Source organism: Octopus sinensis, linkage group LG8 (assembly GCF_006345805.1).
Source record: "Octopus sinensis linkage group LG8, ASM634580v1, whole genome shotgun sequence".
In the NCBI taxonomy this organism is placed as follows: Eukaryota; Metazoa; Mollusca; class Cephalopoda; order Octopoda; family Octopodidae; genus Octopus; species Octopus sinensis.
Window position 1 is genome coordinate 101,995,729 of NC_043004.1, and position 17,877 is coordinate 102,013,605.

The 17,877-nt window shown below is 36.2% G+C and overlaps 1 protein-coding gene across 1 annotated transcript in view; it reads right to left on the reverse strand.

Annotated features, from left to right (window-relative positions):
• The window catches only part of LOC115215160 (DBH-like monooxygenase protein 1 homolog), a 116,852-nt gene that overhangs the window by 51,832 nt on the left and 47,143 nt on the right, over positions 1 to 17,877 (reverse strand). Inside the window, exons 2-4 of the mRNA XM_029784336.2 lie at positions 11,063 to 11,209; positions 6,147 to 6,308; positions 944 to 1,027 (exon numbers count right to left, since the gene is read on the reverse strand). Coding sequence (XP_029640196.2) covers positions 944 to 1,027; positions 6,147 to 6,308; positions 11,063 to 11,209 — 393 coding nt within the window. The remainder of the gene's footprint in view (positions 1 to 943; positions 1,028 to 6,146; positions 6,309 to 11,062; positions 11,210 to 17,877) is intronic.

Genomic DNA, 17,877 nt, shown 5'->3' on the forward strand with positions numbered 1-17,877 from the left:
GAGAACAAATATCCATCAAATGTAAATAGTGTAAATAATGTACATAATTCCTCATCTCTTAAATATAGAACTAAAGTAAAGATGTTTTGAATGAAATACTTGTTTTCTCTCCTTATCATTAATTGACCTAATTAATATCTTTAATATTTTCATCTGGCTCATAAAACAATTTTAAGAATAGTGATATTTCAGGGGCTAATTTCATTTTACTAGAATAGGTTATTTTTGGTAATAGCTGAAAGGTTCCCGGTTTGTGACGTAAGGGCTCCCGCAATGCTGTCATTTAGAGCTGTAACCTCTATAATACCTAAGAAAATTACTATTTTTAAACCTCACAACTAGAGATATTCAGCAACAGTACTTTAGAGTAAAGATTGTTTGCCAGCATAACATGGCAGTCCTGGTTTAGGACAAATGCTGCTATAAATTGGCCCCAAGAGACATCGACTCCAGTTGGCTATACGACATGATCTGTGTCCTTATATTCTAATTTATAGATCAGTGACTTTGAAAACTATACCTGTCACTTTGAAAACTATATACTTCGAACGGGAATTTGGCAGCGCCACCTCTAGCCAAACAATTATTCTGTGCTGATGAAGGGAAATAACCCTGAAATTGCGATATTGTTTTGAGCTGAGCTGGAGTGCTAGATTCCCTTGTTCGAAAATATAAGGACACAGATCGTGTCGTATAGCCTGCTGGAGACGATGTCTCCTTGGGCTAAATTACAGCAACATTCGTCCTAAACCAAGACTGCATATTATGTTGGTAAGCAATCTTTACTCTATAATATCTTTTTTTATAATTTGATGGTTTATGCACAAAGAAGTCTCTGTCTTGTATCTCGGATTTGTAATGTGACACACCCACAACGATTTTCCCAAACGGGAATGAAAAGTTATAAAAAGGGTCCATTTTTTTCTCTTATGTAAATATTTACCTGTATGATATGTTTTCGTTCAGAAAACCTCGGAACAATGAACGATTTGCACCAATAAGTCGTGTGTTTTTCTGGGACTGGCAGCTATAAAACACACAAAGAAAACTGGTTTAATGTGTAAAAAAAAAGGCAGGGAACGAAGTTGTTTTTTATTGCTTTTAGACAAAGAATATGTTTATGCTGGGGTATCACCATACAACTTTCTTTCGGTCCTTCGTATTACTTTTTTCGCGTTTTTCTTTTGTTATTTAGTTTAGTTTCGTGTTTACTTACATGTACATAAGACACACACACACACACACACACACATACACACAAAAGGTATATATGTTTTCAACGAGCAAGAGAAAATAAAGAAATAGGAGCAGAAAGAATTAAAATTATGAGGTTATTTACAGTATGACTTTGAAAGAGAATTAATTGCTCGTGAATTCAAAACAGCTATTGGTGTTTCTTAGTACGTTACCTTAGTTCATATGACTGTCAAGAATAGCACTGAGATAAGTAGGAGAGCAAAATAGAAGAGTTTGATAAGGCCATTTGTCGTGAGAACATGATCTAACATTTCGGATTTTGCCCTTCATCTGAGAGTGAAGAAGAGGAACAAAATATGCTGTACCTGCTGGGCTGGAAGCAAATATTTATCAACATCGTCATCACCACCACCACCACCACCACCACCACCACCATCATCATCATCGTCATCACTACCACTACTATCGTCACACCCACCACCGTCGTCCACGATGTCGTCGTCATCGTTATCGTGGATTGACAGAATCTTTAGAACATCGAACGAAATGCTTTGCAATATTTTTCGGCCATTTCCGATCTGAATCGGAATCCTACCGATGCAAACATTGCTTTACTTCCTTCGGGCGTCATTTTACTGCAATCAGTTGAACTGACTAAACCCCTCCCCTCAAAATTGTTGGCCGTGTGCCTAACTTTGAAACTATTATCAAAGGCAAGAAGCTAGTAGAATCTTTAGAGTTTCGGAGAAAATATTTTGCAACCTTTCTTCTGGTTCTCTACCGTCTGATTTCAAATTCCAATGCGGTCAATTTTGCTTTTTATCCTTTCACAATTGATAAAATAACGAACCAGACAAATGCTGTGGTCGATGGTACAGTCTAACACCACCTTAGCCTAAATTAGAAACTGATATTACCGTGTTTTTTTTTTTGGTACTTGTCTGCAACTGATGAGACATTTATTGAAACCCCACTCTCTCCTTCTTTCTCTCTCTCTCTCTCTTCTCTCCCCTTTCTCTCTCAATCTCTCTTACACACTCTCTCTTTCTCTTTCAAATGAAGAAAAATACCTGAACTGAACAGTTAAAATCTGTACTCACTGCAGAATGGACTTCCTTACTAATTACCTTATTTGCCGACATATTTGACGCACTCTCGCATATAGCACACCATAATTTTACAAGTATATTTTATAAGAAAAAAATAAATTTAGTATGTTTCATGAGACATTTATTGAAAGGTAATTTAAAGTGGTTTTGTTGGGAAAATGTATTATTCTTTGCTTGTGGATACAATGTTATGAGAGTATATTTGAATAAAGCATAAAGCCATAAATAAACTACGTTATGGGAGTGCCATATTAAAATATATCTTCTTTTAGATCAGATATTAATTGTTTACAGTTTGACAAAGAGAATTGCCAAAAAGGATGTAAAACTTGTATTTTAGGTATAGATGTATTTATAAACCATAAATCACTATGGTTTATGGTTTTATTACCATCCACCCATTGCAAATCGCTGATAGACTGATGAAAGCTTAACGCTTCTGGCGTCTTGCTAGGAGAATTTTCATTTAGATAATTTAATAAATATTTGTTAAAGGTAACAGTAATTACGTAATGTAAGACTAATCAGATGTGGTTTTTTGATTTGTTTTCAATATTTTATTCTTTATAACAATTGTTGTGACCAGTAGACTTATGCTTATCTGACTCCCTATCTGATAACACTCAGTCTCCCATCCGTAATACATCTGCATTAGACACAGGGAAATTCTTCGATTCACTTAGAAATATAAAAAGCACGTTTTACATGCCGGTAAAAACGGTGTTTGTTACTGGCACAGACCATCATCAGTCTACTTGTTTACATTCTCAGATCAATCTGGTTCAGTCACAAAACCACAGTTCGACATTTCTCTGAACGATTCTTTGTCATCATTGTTATTTTTTTTTATAAGATAGTTAAGAGAAGATACACACAGAGCTTGTAACCATTGTACCATTGTAGACTCTGCCAACTGGAGATATTGATATTGGAACGGGTGATACCTTACTTAAATATCTGCATGTTTAATGTCTGTTGGACAAAGGTGTGCAGTGAGAAAACAAACGGTCATTTTCGAGTGCTTGTCGCAGAATGAAATTTACTAATTGCATCAAAGAACACATCGGATCATATCCAAAATGACGAGATGGTCAGGGCTGTTACGTCTTTGATCATTGGTTGGCTCGAACGAGGCGGATCTGAAGTTAAGCAACAACCACAATGATGACATTGTTTATCTCCTCAGTTATATTTCCTAATAATCTCTACATGTAAGAGATGGTACCACAGAATCGTGATAATAGTGGACTAAATATAATGAACTATTTAACTTGAGTTTGAATTCCAATAAATAAATGAAATAAATATTAGGTTGTTCCGAAAATAATGGCCGCAATTTTATCATAGTATTTTAATTATATTTTAGGTGAATTTTGTCATGCTTAATAATTGATGTATTCTTTTCAATAATTTTCTACTTATTTCAGACAGAAAACATTCTTGAAGCATAGGCGCCCTTAATTATGAACATGACAAAAAAAGAACCTTCGCTTACTTTTCTTGCATGAGTTCAATCTTGGGCACACTGCCTCCCGAACTGCTGCCAATATCAACATGGGGAGAGGGGGTCCACAAGTGATCGCACAGTACGAAGGTAGTTTCAGAAATTCCGTAATGATGATAAGAGCCTTGAAGATGGAGAAGGCAGAGGACGGTTATGCAGTCTTGACAATGAACAATTGAAATCAGTTGTTGAAAAACCCACGTCAAATTGTCAGAGAAATATCTCAGGCACTTGGTGTTGGTATTGCAACGGTCTCACGCAATCTTCAGAAGGTTGGTAAGTTGAAAAAGCTCGATAGATGAGCTCAATGAAAATCAAAAAGTTCGGTATTTTGAAGTATGCCTGATAATCTTTCTGCGAAACACCAGTGATCCATTGACTGAATATTCATTTGTGACGAAAAGTGGATTCTTTATGATAACCGTAAGCGATCAGGTCAATGACTTACTCGTGATGAGTCCCCCAAACATTTCCCAAAGCCAAAATTGCATCAGCAAAAGATTATGGTGGTCTGCAGTTGGTGTTGTCCGTTACAGCTTTCCGGAAGCCAATCAGAGCATTACAGCAGAGGTTTACTGCAATCTGCTCGCTGAAATGTATGCTCACTTGTAAAAAATGAGACCTGCATTGATGAATAGGCGTGGCCCAATTCTGCTCCATGATAATGCAAAGTCACATGTTGCAAGAATGACGCTGCAGAAACTCACGGACTTGGGATACGAGACTTTACCACAACCTCCTTATTCTCCTGGTCTTTCACCCACTGACTACCATTTTTTAAAGCATTTAAACACGTTTTCAAGTGATAAAACTTTTAGGTCCAAATCAGAGGTGGAATCAGCTTTCAAAGATTTCTTAGCATCAAAGCCAACAAATTTTTATCAACGGGGCATAAATAATCTCGTTCACGGCCCATGCTTTGATCAATAAAACATTACTATTGTTAATTTTTCCTGAATAAAATTGTTTCTGAACTCGGCCATTATTTTCGGAACAACCTAATAATAGTCCTAAAATGATTCTTGTGGTTCGGTTCTTCATCTGTATTCTTCCCTTATAATGTTATAGCTTTGCACCACGCAGTAAGTTAATGTCATTAACGTTTACAACAAGCACTATAAAATATAAACTAAACTTCCCTGGTGAGACCAGTTCGCGAGTCAATTTCAGTTCTCGATTAAAACCTTTCCACTTCACTTACACTATAATATCGGTGAAAAAGGCATGAATACAACAGAAACACATTTCCCAATTTAACTACAGGGTGATATTTTTATTCAAGTTAGAAATTACTTTCAATTCTCATAGTCTCTAGTTCGATTCCTGGTGAGTGTGACATTTCTTTGCACTATGATAACTTAGGAAGAATTAAACACGTGAAAGTAATGAAATACTCGTAATTGCACAGACATCTCGCTTCTTGTAGATATAGGAATGAGTTGTACCAGCTTGGATAAATATTTATAGAATGATGATGCTGCTTTTGCTTTGTTATTGATGTTCTTAAGCTCCAGTTCAGTTCTGATTAAACAGACGTATGATCGAAAGAATTCAAACTGTGATCATCCCGTCTTTTTCAGACATAATTCATCTAAAACTACAGCATCCAATACGCTTTTTTCTTTCGCTTGATTTTAAAGATTGTGTGGTGTAATTTGGTTGCTATTTCTAGTTGGTTTAATTACCATAAAGAAAGCTATTGATAGCTGCAGTATTAGGAGTACCGCATACCTCAAGAGTTCAGTGGTTCGACTGGACACGGATAACGTAGCTCTTTATACACCTAAAAAGTCGTATAATTACGGCTGCAATCCTTTCGATGATCTATGATACTTAATCAGGACTTAATTAGTGTGAGAACAAATAAAGCAAAACGTCAAGCAACGAAAAGAAAGAAAAATAACTAAACGTAGGCGCAGGAGTGGCTGTGTAGTAAGAAGCTTGCTTACCAACCACATGGTTCCGGGTTCAGTCCCACTGCGTGGCACCTTGGGCGAGTGTCTTCTACTATAGCGTCGGGCCGACCAAAGCCTTGTGAGTGGATTTGGTAGACGGAAACTGAAAGAAGCCCGTCGTATATATATGTATGCGTGTGTGTGTTTCTGTGTCTGTGTTTGTCCCCCTAGCATTGCTTGACAATCGATGCTGGTGTGTTTAAGTCCCCGTCACTTAGCGGTTCGGCAAAAGAGACCGATAGAATAAGTACTGGGCTTACAAAGAATAAGTCCCGGGGTCGAGTTTCTCGACTAAAGGCGGTGCTCCAGCATGGCTGCAGTCAAATGACTGAAACAAGTAAAAGAGTAAAAGAGTAAAGAGAGTAACAAAGATATATTTACCATATTCATTAAGAAATTAATTTTCGTGCCATCTTTCGGCATAGTGATGTCAGGCTGTGGTTTTTGAAGAAGATACAAACTTTTCGTTCCTCTGTTCTTCACATTATGGTAAGTAATATCATCACTTTCTCCAAATGACCAAATAACCCGCATCGTACTTGTCTACAAAAGATTGAAGAAAAAATATTGACATTTCCTCTGCTGCACTGCTTCACACTGATCCATCCATCCATCCATCCATCCATCCATCCATCCATCCATCTGTCCATCCAAACATACGTACATACATACATACATACATACATACATACATACATGATCGCCATGTTGATTCGCTAGCTTCTGCACGCATTATTTCTCTCTCCTTGTTTCTCTCCGTGTTTCTTTTCTGTGTATCTTTCTGTTGAAGAGCGTAGGCTCGAAACGTAAAAGACTTGTTTTATTTTTATTTATATTCCTGAGCGCCATACTAATACAATTGTTTGTTTGTATTCCACCTGCCTTCGTCTTTTGTTTATTTTCATAAAGCTTCCCGTTACATACATACATACATACATACATACATACATACATACATACATACATACATACATACATACACGCTACAGAATATAGAAATAAGCTCACAATACACTTCTCCGAAGATTTCCTGAGGAAGAGATCCTGAAGTATTGAAATACAAAATAAAGTACAAACCTTTGACATGTCTTTTCTGATAACTTGCATTGTTTTGACTTTATAAAAAACGAAAGACAATGCTTTCTTCAAACTATATATATATATATATATATATGTGTGTGTGTGTGTGTGTGTGTGGTGTGTGTGTGTGTGTGTGTGTGTATATGCCCCAGCATGGCCACAGCTCAAGAGCTGAAACTGGAAAACATAAACATAAACATATATACACACGCACACACACACATGTATATACATATATATTCTTTCTTCTTTTACTTGTTTCAGTCATTTCACTGCGGTCATGCTGGAGCACCGCCTTTAGTCGAACAAATTGACCCCAGGTCTTATCTTTTGTAAGCCTAGTACTTGTTCTATCGGTCTCTTTTGCCGAGCCGCTAGCTTACAGGGACGTAAACACACCAACATCAGTTGTCAAGCGATGATGGTTGGGGGATAAACACGGACACACGCACGCACACACACACACACACACACGCATGCACGCGCACACACACATATGTAAATATATCTACTACATATATGGAAAATCTGTGGGTGTGTTTTGTTGTCAATATAGTTGGAGTCACTGAGCTCGTCGTCATCGTTGTTGTTATTGTTGTTGCCGTTGTGCACTTTTATAATGTCAAATGTAAAGCTGAAATATTTCTTTTCAACAACTATAAGAACTGATAAATACATGAGTGTATATTACATAATAAGGCATTAAGACCATATGACTCTCTCCAAACACAAATATATGTTTTAGTTTTCTTCAACAATAGGCGCAGGAGTGGCTGTGTGGTAAGTAGCTTGCTAACCAACCACATGGTTCCGGGTTCAGTCCCACTGCGTGGCATCTTGGGCAAGTGTCTTCTGCTATAGCCCCGGGCCGACCAATGCCTTGTGAGTGGATTTGGTAGACGGAAACTGAAAGAAGCCTGTCGTATATATGTATATATATATATATATGTATGTGTGTGTTTGTGTGTCTGTGTTTGTCCCCCTAGCATTGCTTGACAACCGATGCTGGTGTGTTTACGTCCCCGTCACTTAGCGGTTCGGCAAAAGAGACTGATAGAATAAGTACTGGGCTTACAAAGAATAAGTCCCGGGGTTGATTTGCTCGACTTAAGGCGGTGCTCCAGCATGGCCGCAGTCTAGCAATGAATAGTACCTGTACTTCAATGGGCCAGCCTTGTTACATTCTGTCACACTGAATCTCCCTGAGAACTGCGTTAAGAGTACGCGTGTGTGTGAAAGGCTCGGCCACTTGTACATTAATTTCACGAGCAGGCTATTCAGTTGATCGAATTACCTGGAACCTTCGTCGTCGTAACCGACGGAGTGCCATTTGCCTTATATGTATATATATATATATATAATCCTTTCTACTCTAGGCACAAGACCTGAAATCGTAGGGGAGAGGGCCAGTCAGTTACATCGGCTCCAGTGCGTAATTGGTACTTATTTCATCAATCCCGAGAGGATGAGACGCAAAGTCGACCTCGGCGGGATTTGAACTCAGAATGTAAGGACAGATGAAATGCCGCTAAGCACCCTGCCCAGCGTGCTAATGCTTCTGCCAGCTCACCGTCTTACAATAATAATAATGATAATAATAATAATAACAATAATAATAATAATAATAATAATAATATTATTATTATTATTGTTATTATCATTATTATCATTATTAATTTTATTATTATTATTATTACTGAGTGAGAGAACAGTGCATGCTATTAAAGTGACACTGGGGTAAAATATACGAAGCCCAGTATATTCCTCATGACTACTCGTTTGATAAGGGTACACCAGGCATATGCATCACAACCATATGTGCGCGACATGGTGATCTCATATCAAGATAAACAGCGCATGACCTTGCGGGTGGGGCCCAGTTAGAATTTCCTTCTGGTCGAGTAACCCATCCCACTCAAAAGGTCCCTGAATAAGGATTGCTTAAGAATGTTGAACGAAACACGCATGTTTCCAAACCTCTAAGAATCCCTCTCTACATATGGCTATGATGCTCCCCCACTACTTCTGCTCGTGATCAGAGATGCACGTATCGTCGGCCCCTAAGGGACATGCTCAACTGGTTACGGTCAAACAACTGACAAGCAAATCTGTGGTATTGAGCAGAATGTTTGTTGTAGCCCATCTTTTATACCAAGACAAAACAATGTACATGATAACACTTCCAATCAGTTAAGATCAGAAGCAATGAGAGCCAATACCTGGTACTGCATCAGGGCGTTTATTATTATTATTGTTATCATTATTATTATTATTATTATTATTATTATTATTATTATTATTATTATTATTATTATTATTATTATCATTATTATTATTACTACTACTACTATTATTATTATATGTTTGACTTTTGCTTTACATTTGTACAAGCTGGCTCCAAGTCTCACCCAGAGACCTCAAGAGACAACAAGTTGGAAGTTCATGTTGGTGTTATGCCTAGGGTCCCATATATTTGGTTTTGTACTTAGTGTTGTTCTAGTGAATGTTTAAGAAACCATAAGAAAATTATGTTTGTATTAAAACTTGAGATTACATAGAAAGTATTTTGCGTAGGTTATGAGCAGTTCTCATGAGCACTATTTTTTTGAATTTCTGCCATTTTGAGGTTTCCTGGTATCTGAGCTAGGTAGCAATCAGCCCCTTTTGCTATCATTCCCAGGGCACCTATGACAACAGGTATTGTTTTAGTCTTCAGGTTCCACTTTTTGCTAATTTCTATTTCAAGATCTCTACATTTCTTCAGTTTTTGGTAGGTCTTGACAGATACGCTTATATCGATTGGGACAGTCATATCAATGAGGAGGCAGGATTTTTGTGTGAAGTCTTTCAATATGATGTCTGGCCTATTTGCATCTATCCTTCTGTCAGTTTGAATGGTGAAGTTCCAGAGGAGTGAGATGTGGTCATTTTCAAGCACTGGAGGTGGTTTGTGTTCCCACCAGTTTTTTTCACGGGGCAAATCCAGGTTTTTGCAAATTACCCAGTGAATATATTGTGCAGCTCTATCATGCTTGTTGAGATACTCTGTAGGCGCAAAAAGACTTCACTTGGAGACAACATGACCAATGGTTTCATTTTGTTGTTGACATACACGACATATTGGGGAGCTGCCGTTCTTTAATATGTTGGCCTGGTAGTTCTTTGTTGGTAGGCATTGATCTTGAGCTGCTATGATAAACCCTTCTGTTTCCTTCTGTTTCAGATTTTGAGCCAGAGGTCATTAGCCATTGATGGATCAGGGGTTATTATTATTATTATTTTTATTTTTATTTTTATTATTATTATTATTATTATCATCATCATTATTATTATTTTTATTATTATTATTATTATCATCATCATCATCATATCATCATCATCATCATCATCATCATCATTATTATTATTATTATTATTATTATTATTATTATTATTATCATCATCATCATCATCATCATCATCATCATCATCATCATCATCATCATCATTATTATTATTATTATCATTATTATTATACACAGAATTCTAAAAGGTTCTCTCTGAATTTTCACACTTAAAAACTAAAACAGGTCCTTTGATATCTGCCAACATCACTCATATCTACTTAACTGCAATATGAGTTTGCAGGCGTATTGCTCAACTGCGTCGGTGATCAATCGTTAGCTTTACCAAGGATAACCAAATATGGTAACATTGCCGAAGCGTTAGTTTTAATTCAAGACAAAGACAGTGTGAGATAGACTACAGAAAGTGATATTCTACAAGACGATGTGTCCTAACAGGTGGACAGTTATCTAGGGTCAGTAAAAATCTTACAAGTCCAAGTCTATTTTTAAGTACCAAGAGCAAGTAACTTTTCCTTACTAGGCCCTCTAGCCTAAAGGTGCATGCTGAAATTTGATCCACTCACACGGATCATTCTTGCTTCACTTACCTATCTTTCAGCAAATTCATTGGAGGACGGCACCTACTAACTAACAATCATCTTCCATTCCAAGAAGAAACTAAAGTCGTTCAGTATTTTTAAATACTCTTTCCTTAAATACAATATTTTATGAAACAAAAAATTAACTAAGATATTACACTTTGAAGCCGACCGAGGAATGTGAAAATAATGGCCACACGATGATCCATTCTGCCGAACAAATTTAGTTTTAAAGATATTTCGCTTATGAAATAGATTTGAATTAAGGTGTAAAAGCGAAATGTAAACATACCGTGATATTCATGTCATGTATATCATTTGTTTCGAATTTCCTTGAAAATACAAGTGTTGTAAAACCTTCGTCTTCATCAAATGCTTTCAACTTCCAATTTCTTATTTTGTCTTTCTTCGGCTTCCCATTTCTAATGCCATGGTAATCCTATAAACGAAGAAAGAATTATTGGTTTAATTAGTTAATGAATTAACGCCAACATATCCATTGCAGTAAACAGCAAAAATCTAAATAGAAATGATTGTGCGGTAAGGAAAATACGTCATTAGCTTAATGACTAATATTTTTAGTATTTAGGCAGCAACAAAACAACTCCGTGTATGTTTCTCTATGGGCCTTATCCTTGTAAGTAAGTAGTAGAATTAGTATGAAAACTTAATATTAAATCAATGGTGGGTTATAACTCAGGGACGCTATCCTTATGAAACAAAATGACTAAGTGTAGTTCATGCAAATTAGTAAGTAGTTAACTGATGTCTAGACCCTGGTCCACCTTGACTGAGCATAAATGTTCCAGGTATAAGTATTTCGCTTTTGTTTTTTGTTTTTGTTTGTTTGTTTCTTTTATATATCTAAGACTGCATTGTCTAATGTGTCATACCATCTTTAAAGACGGTGTACTATGGTCTGAGAGAAATTAGCTGTTACTTTTTATGAGTCAAGCAATCGTATAGAAGTTTCCTCTCTCTCTCTCTCTCTCTCTCATTCAGTTAGTTAGTGAGATAACTAGGTAGCTTATTAGGAATTACTGCCCTTTAGACTCGGGTGACCCATTATAAAGTGGACCTAACTTCAAAGTTCTACCAAACGTAGCCATTTAATCTTTTTATACAAGCAAAAAAACATTTATCCAATATCTTCTACCTTTCTTAAGACAATATGGTGGGATTTGAGGGTGATTTGAAGGTTATTTCTATTACTTCAAGGTTTGTTTACTGGTTCCCTATGTTGGCTTCTAATTAGTTATTTCCATAAACCAAATAATTATTGGATTAACATTAAAGCTTCTATTCTCAAAAATATTATATAGGATATGTCAACCTAATCATGCTAATCTTTTTCCATGCTATATGCATGACAGAAAGAAAATCTTTCTTAGCCATTAATCTGTGAATCCCACAACCTGGGAAACAAAATTAATAGTTTACCACAAACGATGAACTTGTAAAAATTAATACAACCTCGTAGTTATTTTCTACAAAACGGAGGCGCAATGGCCCAGTGGTTAGGGCAGCGGACTCGCGGTCATAGGATCGCGGTTTCGATTCCCAGACCGGGCGTTCTGAGTGTTTATTGAGCGAAAACACCTAAAAGCTCCACGAGGCTCCGGCAGGGGATGGTGGTGATCCCTGCTGCACCCTTTCACCACAACTTTCTCTCACTCTTACTTCCTGTTTCTGTTGTACCTGTATTTCAAGGGGCCAGCCTTGTCACTCTTTGTGTCACGCTGAATATCCCCGAGAACTACGTTAAGGGTGCACGTGTCTGTGGAGTGCTCAGCCACTTACACGTTAATTTCACGAGCAGGCTGTTCCGTTGATTCGGATCAACCGGAACCCTCATCGTCGTAATCGACGAAGTGCTTCCATCCATTCTACAAAACGTTAAATAATTGCCTCATTGTGATTTTTCTACCGCATATATTGCCATTCTCTATAAAATTTTAACTTATGCCAAGCCATATAATGAGTACAAATTTTCGAGAAAATATGTGTGGTCAATCTGTTTGTTAAGAAGATTGCTTCCCAACCAAATGGTTCCGGGTTCAGTCCCACTGTGTGCGACTTATAATAGAGCACCTTGGGCAAGTCTAGGGCACACCAAAGCCTTGTGAGAGGTTTTGGTTGACGAAAACTGAAAGAAGCTGTGTGTATATAGATACATATATATGTGCGTGTATGTGTGTATGTGTACACGCGCACGTTTCTGTGTGTGTATGTATGTATGAGAGTGTATGTAGGTATGTGTGTGTGAGTGTAAAAACGGTATGGACAATTTGTTTTGGAGTCTAGCAATACCATGTACGCTTATGAGGATTTACTTTCCCAATGAAACTCGGTTTTTTCTCAAACTTTTTCTCAAGCCTGTTATAATGTGATACAAGTCTTTGGTGTGGCAATTGTACGCGGCTGAAGAAGGCTTTTGATCTATCTGTTATATCAATTACGCTTGATATAAGAATAAGTTGTTCAATAAAGCCCGAAACATATGTACCGCAAAATCCTTTGCGTCCTGTTTTTCAATTACTTCATTTGATACATACATATATATATATATATATATATATATATATATATATATATGGCAAAAAAAGAAAAAAATATTTCTATTACCATCCCGAAATATAACAGTATCAGTTTCAACACATGATTTCATACCAAGAATCTTGCAGAACAAAGAATATTTATATTATAGTCGAGAATTAACAATGGGTACATGACTAGTCATATTTTTGTAGCGTGAACATTTTGAAAAGACATTTCTCACTAGCTACAGATTAATCTTTAATCTTATACCAGTTTCAGTCATTAGATTGAGGTCATGCTGGGGCAGTGCCTTATAGAATTTTAGCCGAACGAGACGACCCCAGTACTTAGTGTTTTTAAGCCTAGCACTTAGTCTGTCGAGGATAATTTGCCGAACCGCAAATTTATGGGGACGTAAACACACCTGTACCTTAGACAAGCGGTGGTCGGGAACAATGACACAAAAACACACTCACACACACATACGCATATATATAACGCAAATATTTACATACACATATATATGTATATATTTTGATTTTGATTTTGATTTTCCAGTTTCAGCTAATGAGCTGTGGCTATGCTGGGGCACCGCCATATATATATATATATATATATATATATATATATATATATATATATATATATATATATATATATTATATATATATATATATACATATATATATATATATATATATATATACATATATATATATATATATATATACATACAATGTAAATCTACAAACGGGAGTAGATTACAAAATGGAAAAACGTTTTTCTAAATGTATTTACTACATCTCCGTGTGGCTTTACACAGAATGAGAGATACGTGGTTTGAGAGAATTTTATTCTTCTTTCAAGCAAACAGATGCATATTTTAGCCCGACTTTTAATACACACACACACACACACACACACACACACACACACACATATATATATATATATATATATATATATAGAGAGAGAGAGAGAGAGAGGGAGAGAGAGAGAGGGAGAGAGAGAGAGAGAAAAACTTACTTGGAAAAGGATGCGTGGCGTTGGATCATGTAATAATATAAATAATATATAAATATATGCATATCTACATATATGTACATACCTACATCTATATGTATATATACATGCATATATGGGTACAGGACATAAAAAAAACGTTGAACACAATGAGAGACGAAAACAAAAACAAAAACATGGAAACGAACTTTTTTTCAAACAACGAAAAAAACAGAGTACAAGACATACGACACAAGGAATATTTCCCTTCTTCAGTTGTCCCTGTTTCGTCTACTCCATATATATATATATATATATATATATATATATATATATACTAGCATTAAAGACCCGTCATTGCCGGGTCATAGTGCTAGTGCATGTATATATGTGTATATATATGTGTACATATTACATGTACATCTATATATATACATCTACACATAAAATGCAAAATACAAAGTTATATCTTGATATCGCTAGTGATAACAATACTCAAAATATATAAAAGACTGGAATTGTTAGCCCGTCTCTTGTAATTTCGATCAATTGTATCTTGTCCTCCCTCTTGTATAGAAGTGTGGCTACAATCCAGCCTACCTCTACTTCGGGTGGTGGGGGTGCATTTTAATTTTTTTCCGGGACGTCCTACGTCCCAGATATAAAGGTAAAAATAAAATATTTCCACTTTGCAAGTTCGAGTCGAGTACTCCCTTGCACGCTCCGTTGACTCGAACCTTGCTTCTATTGTGGCGAATTTACCGCCTCTGATTAGATATCTTTCATAGTCGCAGCAAGACACTTTTCGAAGGTGCTTTCCTCCATATGTTCAAATCTTCTTTTTTCTCTACATTATATACTTTATAGACAATAGTCTTTTCTTTAATTTAATTTTTTATTATCCATCTGGACTATTCCATTTCTGCACGCTAATTTTATTTTTAATTTATTCCCATTCATGTGAAACCACTTATTCAAGTTCAAGTCATTAATGTAATTTTATACCAATTGCTATTTTTACTTTTGTTATGTTACGATTATATTATACTTTAGTTTGATTTTAATTATTACTTACTACATATACTAAGTGAAAGTATCTGACATAAAATAGAGAAATGTTTTTGTTTCACTTTTAACACGTAATACTGAAATAGTGGAGAAGATATGATATTGCTATGGGCTCACTCTAGGCAAGAAGTTGAACATTTTTTGCCCATGAAACTACATGGACCCTAAGTAAGGCATGTGTAAAATTTGAATGAAATTGGTTGTGTAGTTCTCAAGTTTTAGGAAATCGTAGTGGAGAAGATATGATATTGCTGTGGGCTCGCCCTAAGCAAAAAGTTTTTAAAAAGATTTTGCCGATGACACTCCCCGGACCCTAAGTAAGGCATGTGTAATATTTGAATGAAATTGGTTGTGTAGTTCTCAAGTTTTAGGGAAACACACAGACAGACAGACAGACAGACACACATTCTCAGTTTTATATATATAAAGATTGCATATCTGGATTATGTTTGCTGGCCACTTTACCATTGTTGCTTTCTTTTTAAGATAATTTATTTAAATTTTGAATATATGTGCGTGTGTGTGTGTGTGTGTGTGTGTGTTTGTGTCACTGTCCCCAACCACCTTTGACTGAAATATTTCGTCACACGCCCTGTGATCTCTTCAGTAATTCTTCATCCCACGTGTCTCTCCTGTTCAGTTTAGTCCATTAGAATGTTCACGGGAGGTGTGACTAAAGATTTCAGATCAAAGACGCCAAAATAAGAATAATAGTAATAAAGCTTTTGAAGGATGATTGTATCGTGCATGTGTTTTATCTGGCAACGAAACAAAAGTGACCATCCCAAAATATAACAATATAAATATTTTGCTTTATACATATCCTGTGAGTAATGCGCATATCAGGTTTCATGTCAAATGATACGATTACAATATACGAATGAAATAAAAGGATTTCTAAATATTGTTTATTTGTCGCCTAGTTCAAGGTTTAAATTCCACTGTACGAATATATGTACAATCCTAATGTATTTTCCGGCAATGAAATGGTAGCGTATGATTTACGTGAGCGTTGGTTGCTATTTCTAGCAGGTTACTATAGAGACTTCTTTAGTTCTTATTTCTTTATTACCCACAAGGGGCTAAACACAGAGGGGACAAACAAGGACAGACAAACGATTAAGTCGATTACATCGACCCCAGTGTGTAACTGGTACTTAATTTATCGACCCCGAAAGGATGAAAGGCAAAGTCGACCTCGGCGGAATTTGAACTCAGCACGCAGCGGCGGACGAAATACCACAAAGCATTCCGCCCGGCATGCTAACGTTTCTGCCAGCTCGCCGCCTTAGACTTCTTTAGTTCTTGTTTATTCCCAAATAGGTTTTTGATATTAGTAAGTTATGATGAAAAGCTTAGACCTAGTTAAAAATGATTCACAGAATATGCATGTTTTTAAAGGAAGTAAAAAAATCTGAAAATCGGTTATATTGATGTAGTTTTCCGCTCTTAATGCTGTGAATCCCAGATCTTGTGGAGAGAAAAAAAATTGCGAAAAAAATTACGGAGTTCTATATTTAAGAGATGAGGAATTATGTACATTATTTACATTATTTACAATTGACGGAAATTTGTCCTCATCTTGTAGTTAAGAGCGCGGGCTACAAACCCCAAGATTCCGAGTTCGATTCCGGGCAGTGACCTGAATAATAATAATAATAATAATAATAATAATAATAATAATAATAATAATAATAATAATAATAACAACAACAACAACAACAACAACATCGAAAAATACCTTAGGAATGAGAACCCAGGTTCAAAATTTCCCTAAGACACCTGATGAAGGCTAGAGGGTATATCAGCCGAAACGTTGTGTTAATAACAAACAAGATGAGGACAAATATTCATTAATTGTAAATAATGTAAATTTACAGAGGTTTAAAAATCGTAAAAACTGTGGAATTTTAGCTAATAGTGAGAGAGCGGTGTCAACTTTAAGGTTGTACTCTGTGAAATTTATAGTTTAGCGTCTGTGAAATGACCAGTTACCTTATTTACTTCATGCCTATTTCAGTATTATGTATACCTGTAATGTACATCGTTAATATATAAGTGCATGTGGATGTATGTATTCATATATGTTTATATGTGCATGTGAATCGATTTAACGAGATCCCACACACAAAATACACACACACACACACACACACCATACATACATGTACACACATATGCACACACACATATGCACACACACATACACACATACACACACATGAACACACATATACACCCACACACACAATATACATACATGCACACACATAAACACACATACAAGAAAGCACACATACACACACATTAACGCACATATATACCCACACACACACAACACACATAGATATATATATACACACGCATGTACACACACGCACACACACGCACGTATACACACACATGAACGCACATATACCATATACCTCCTTACACACAACACCCATACATACATGCACACATACACACACGTGTATACATGCACACACACACACACAC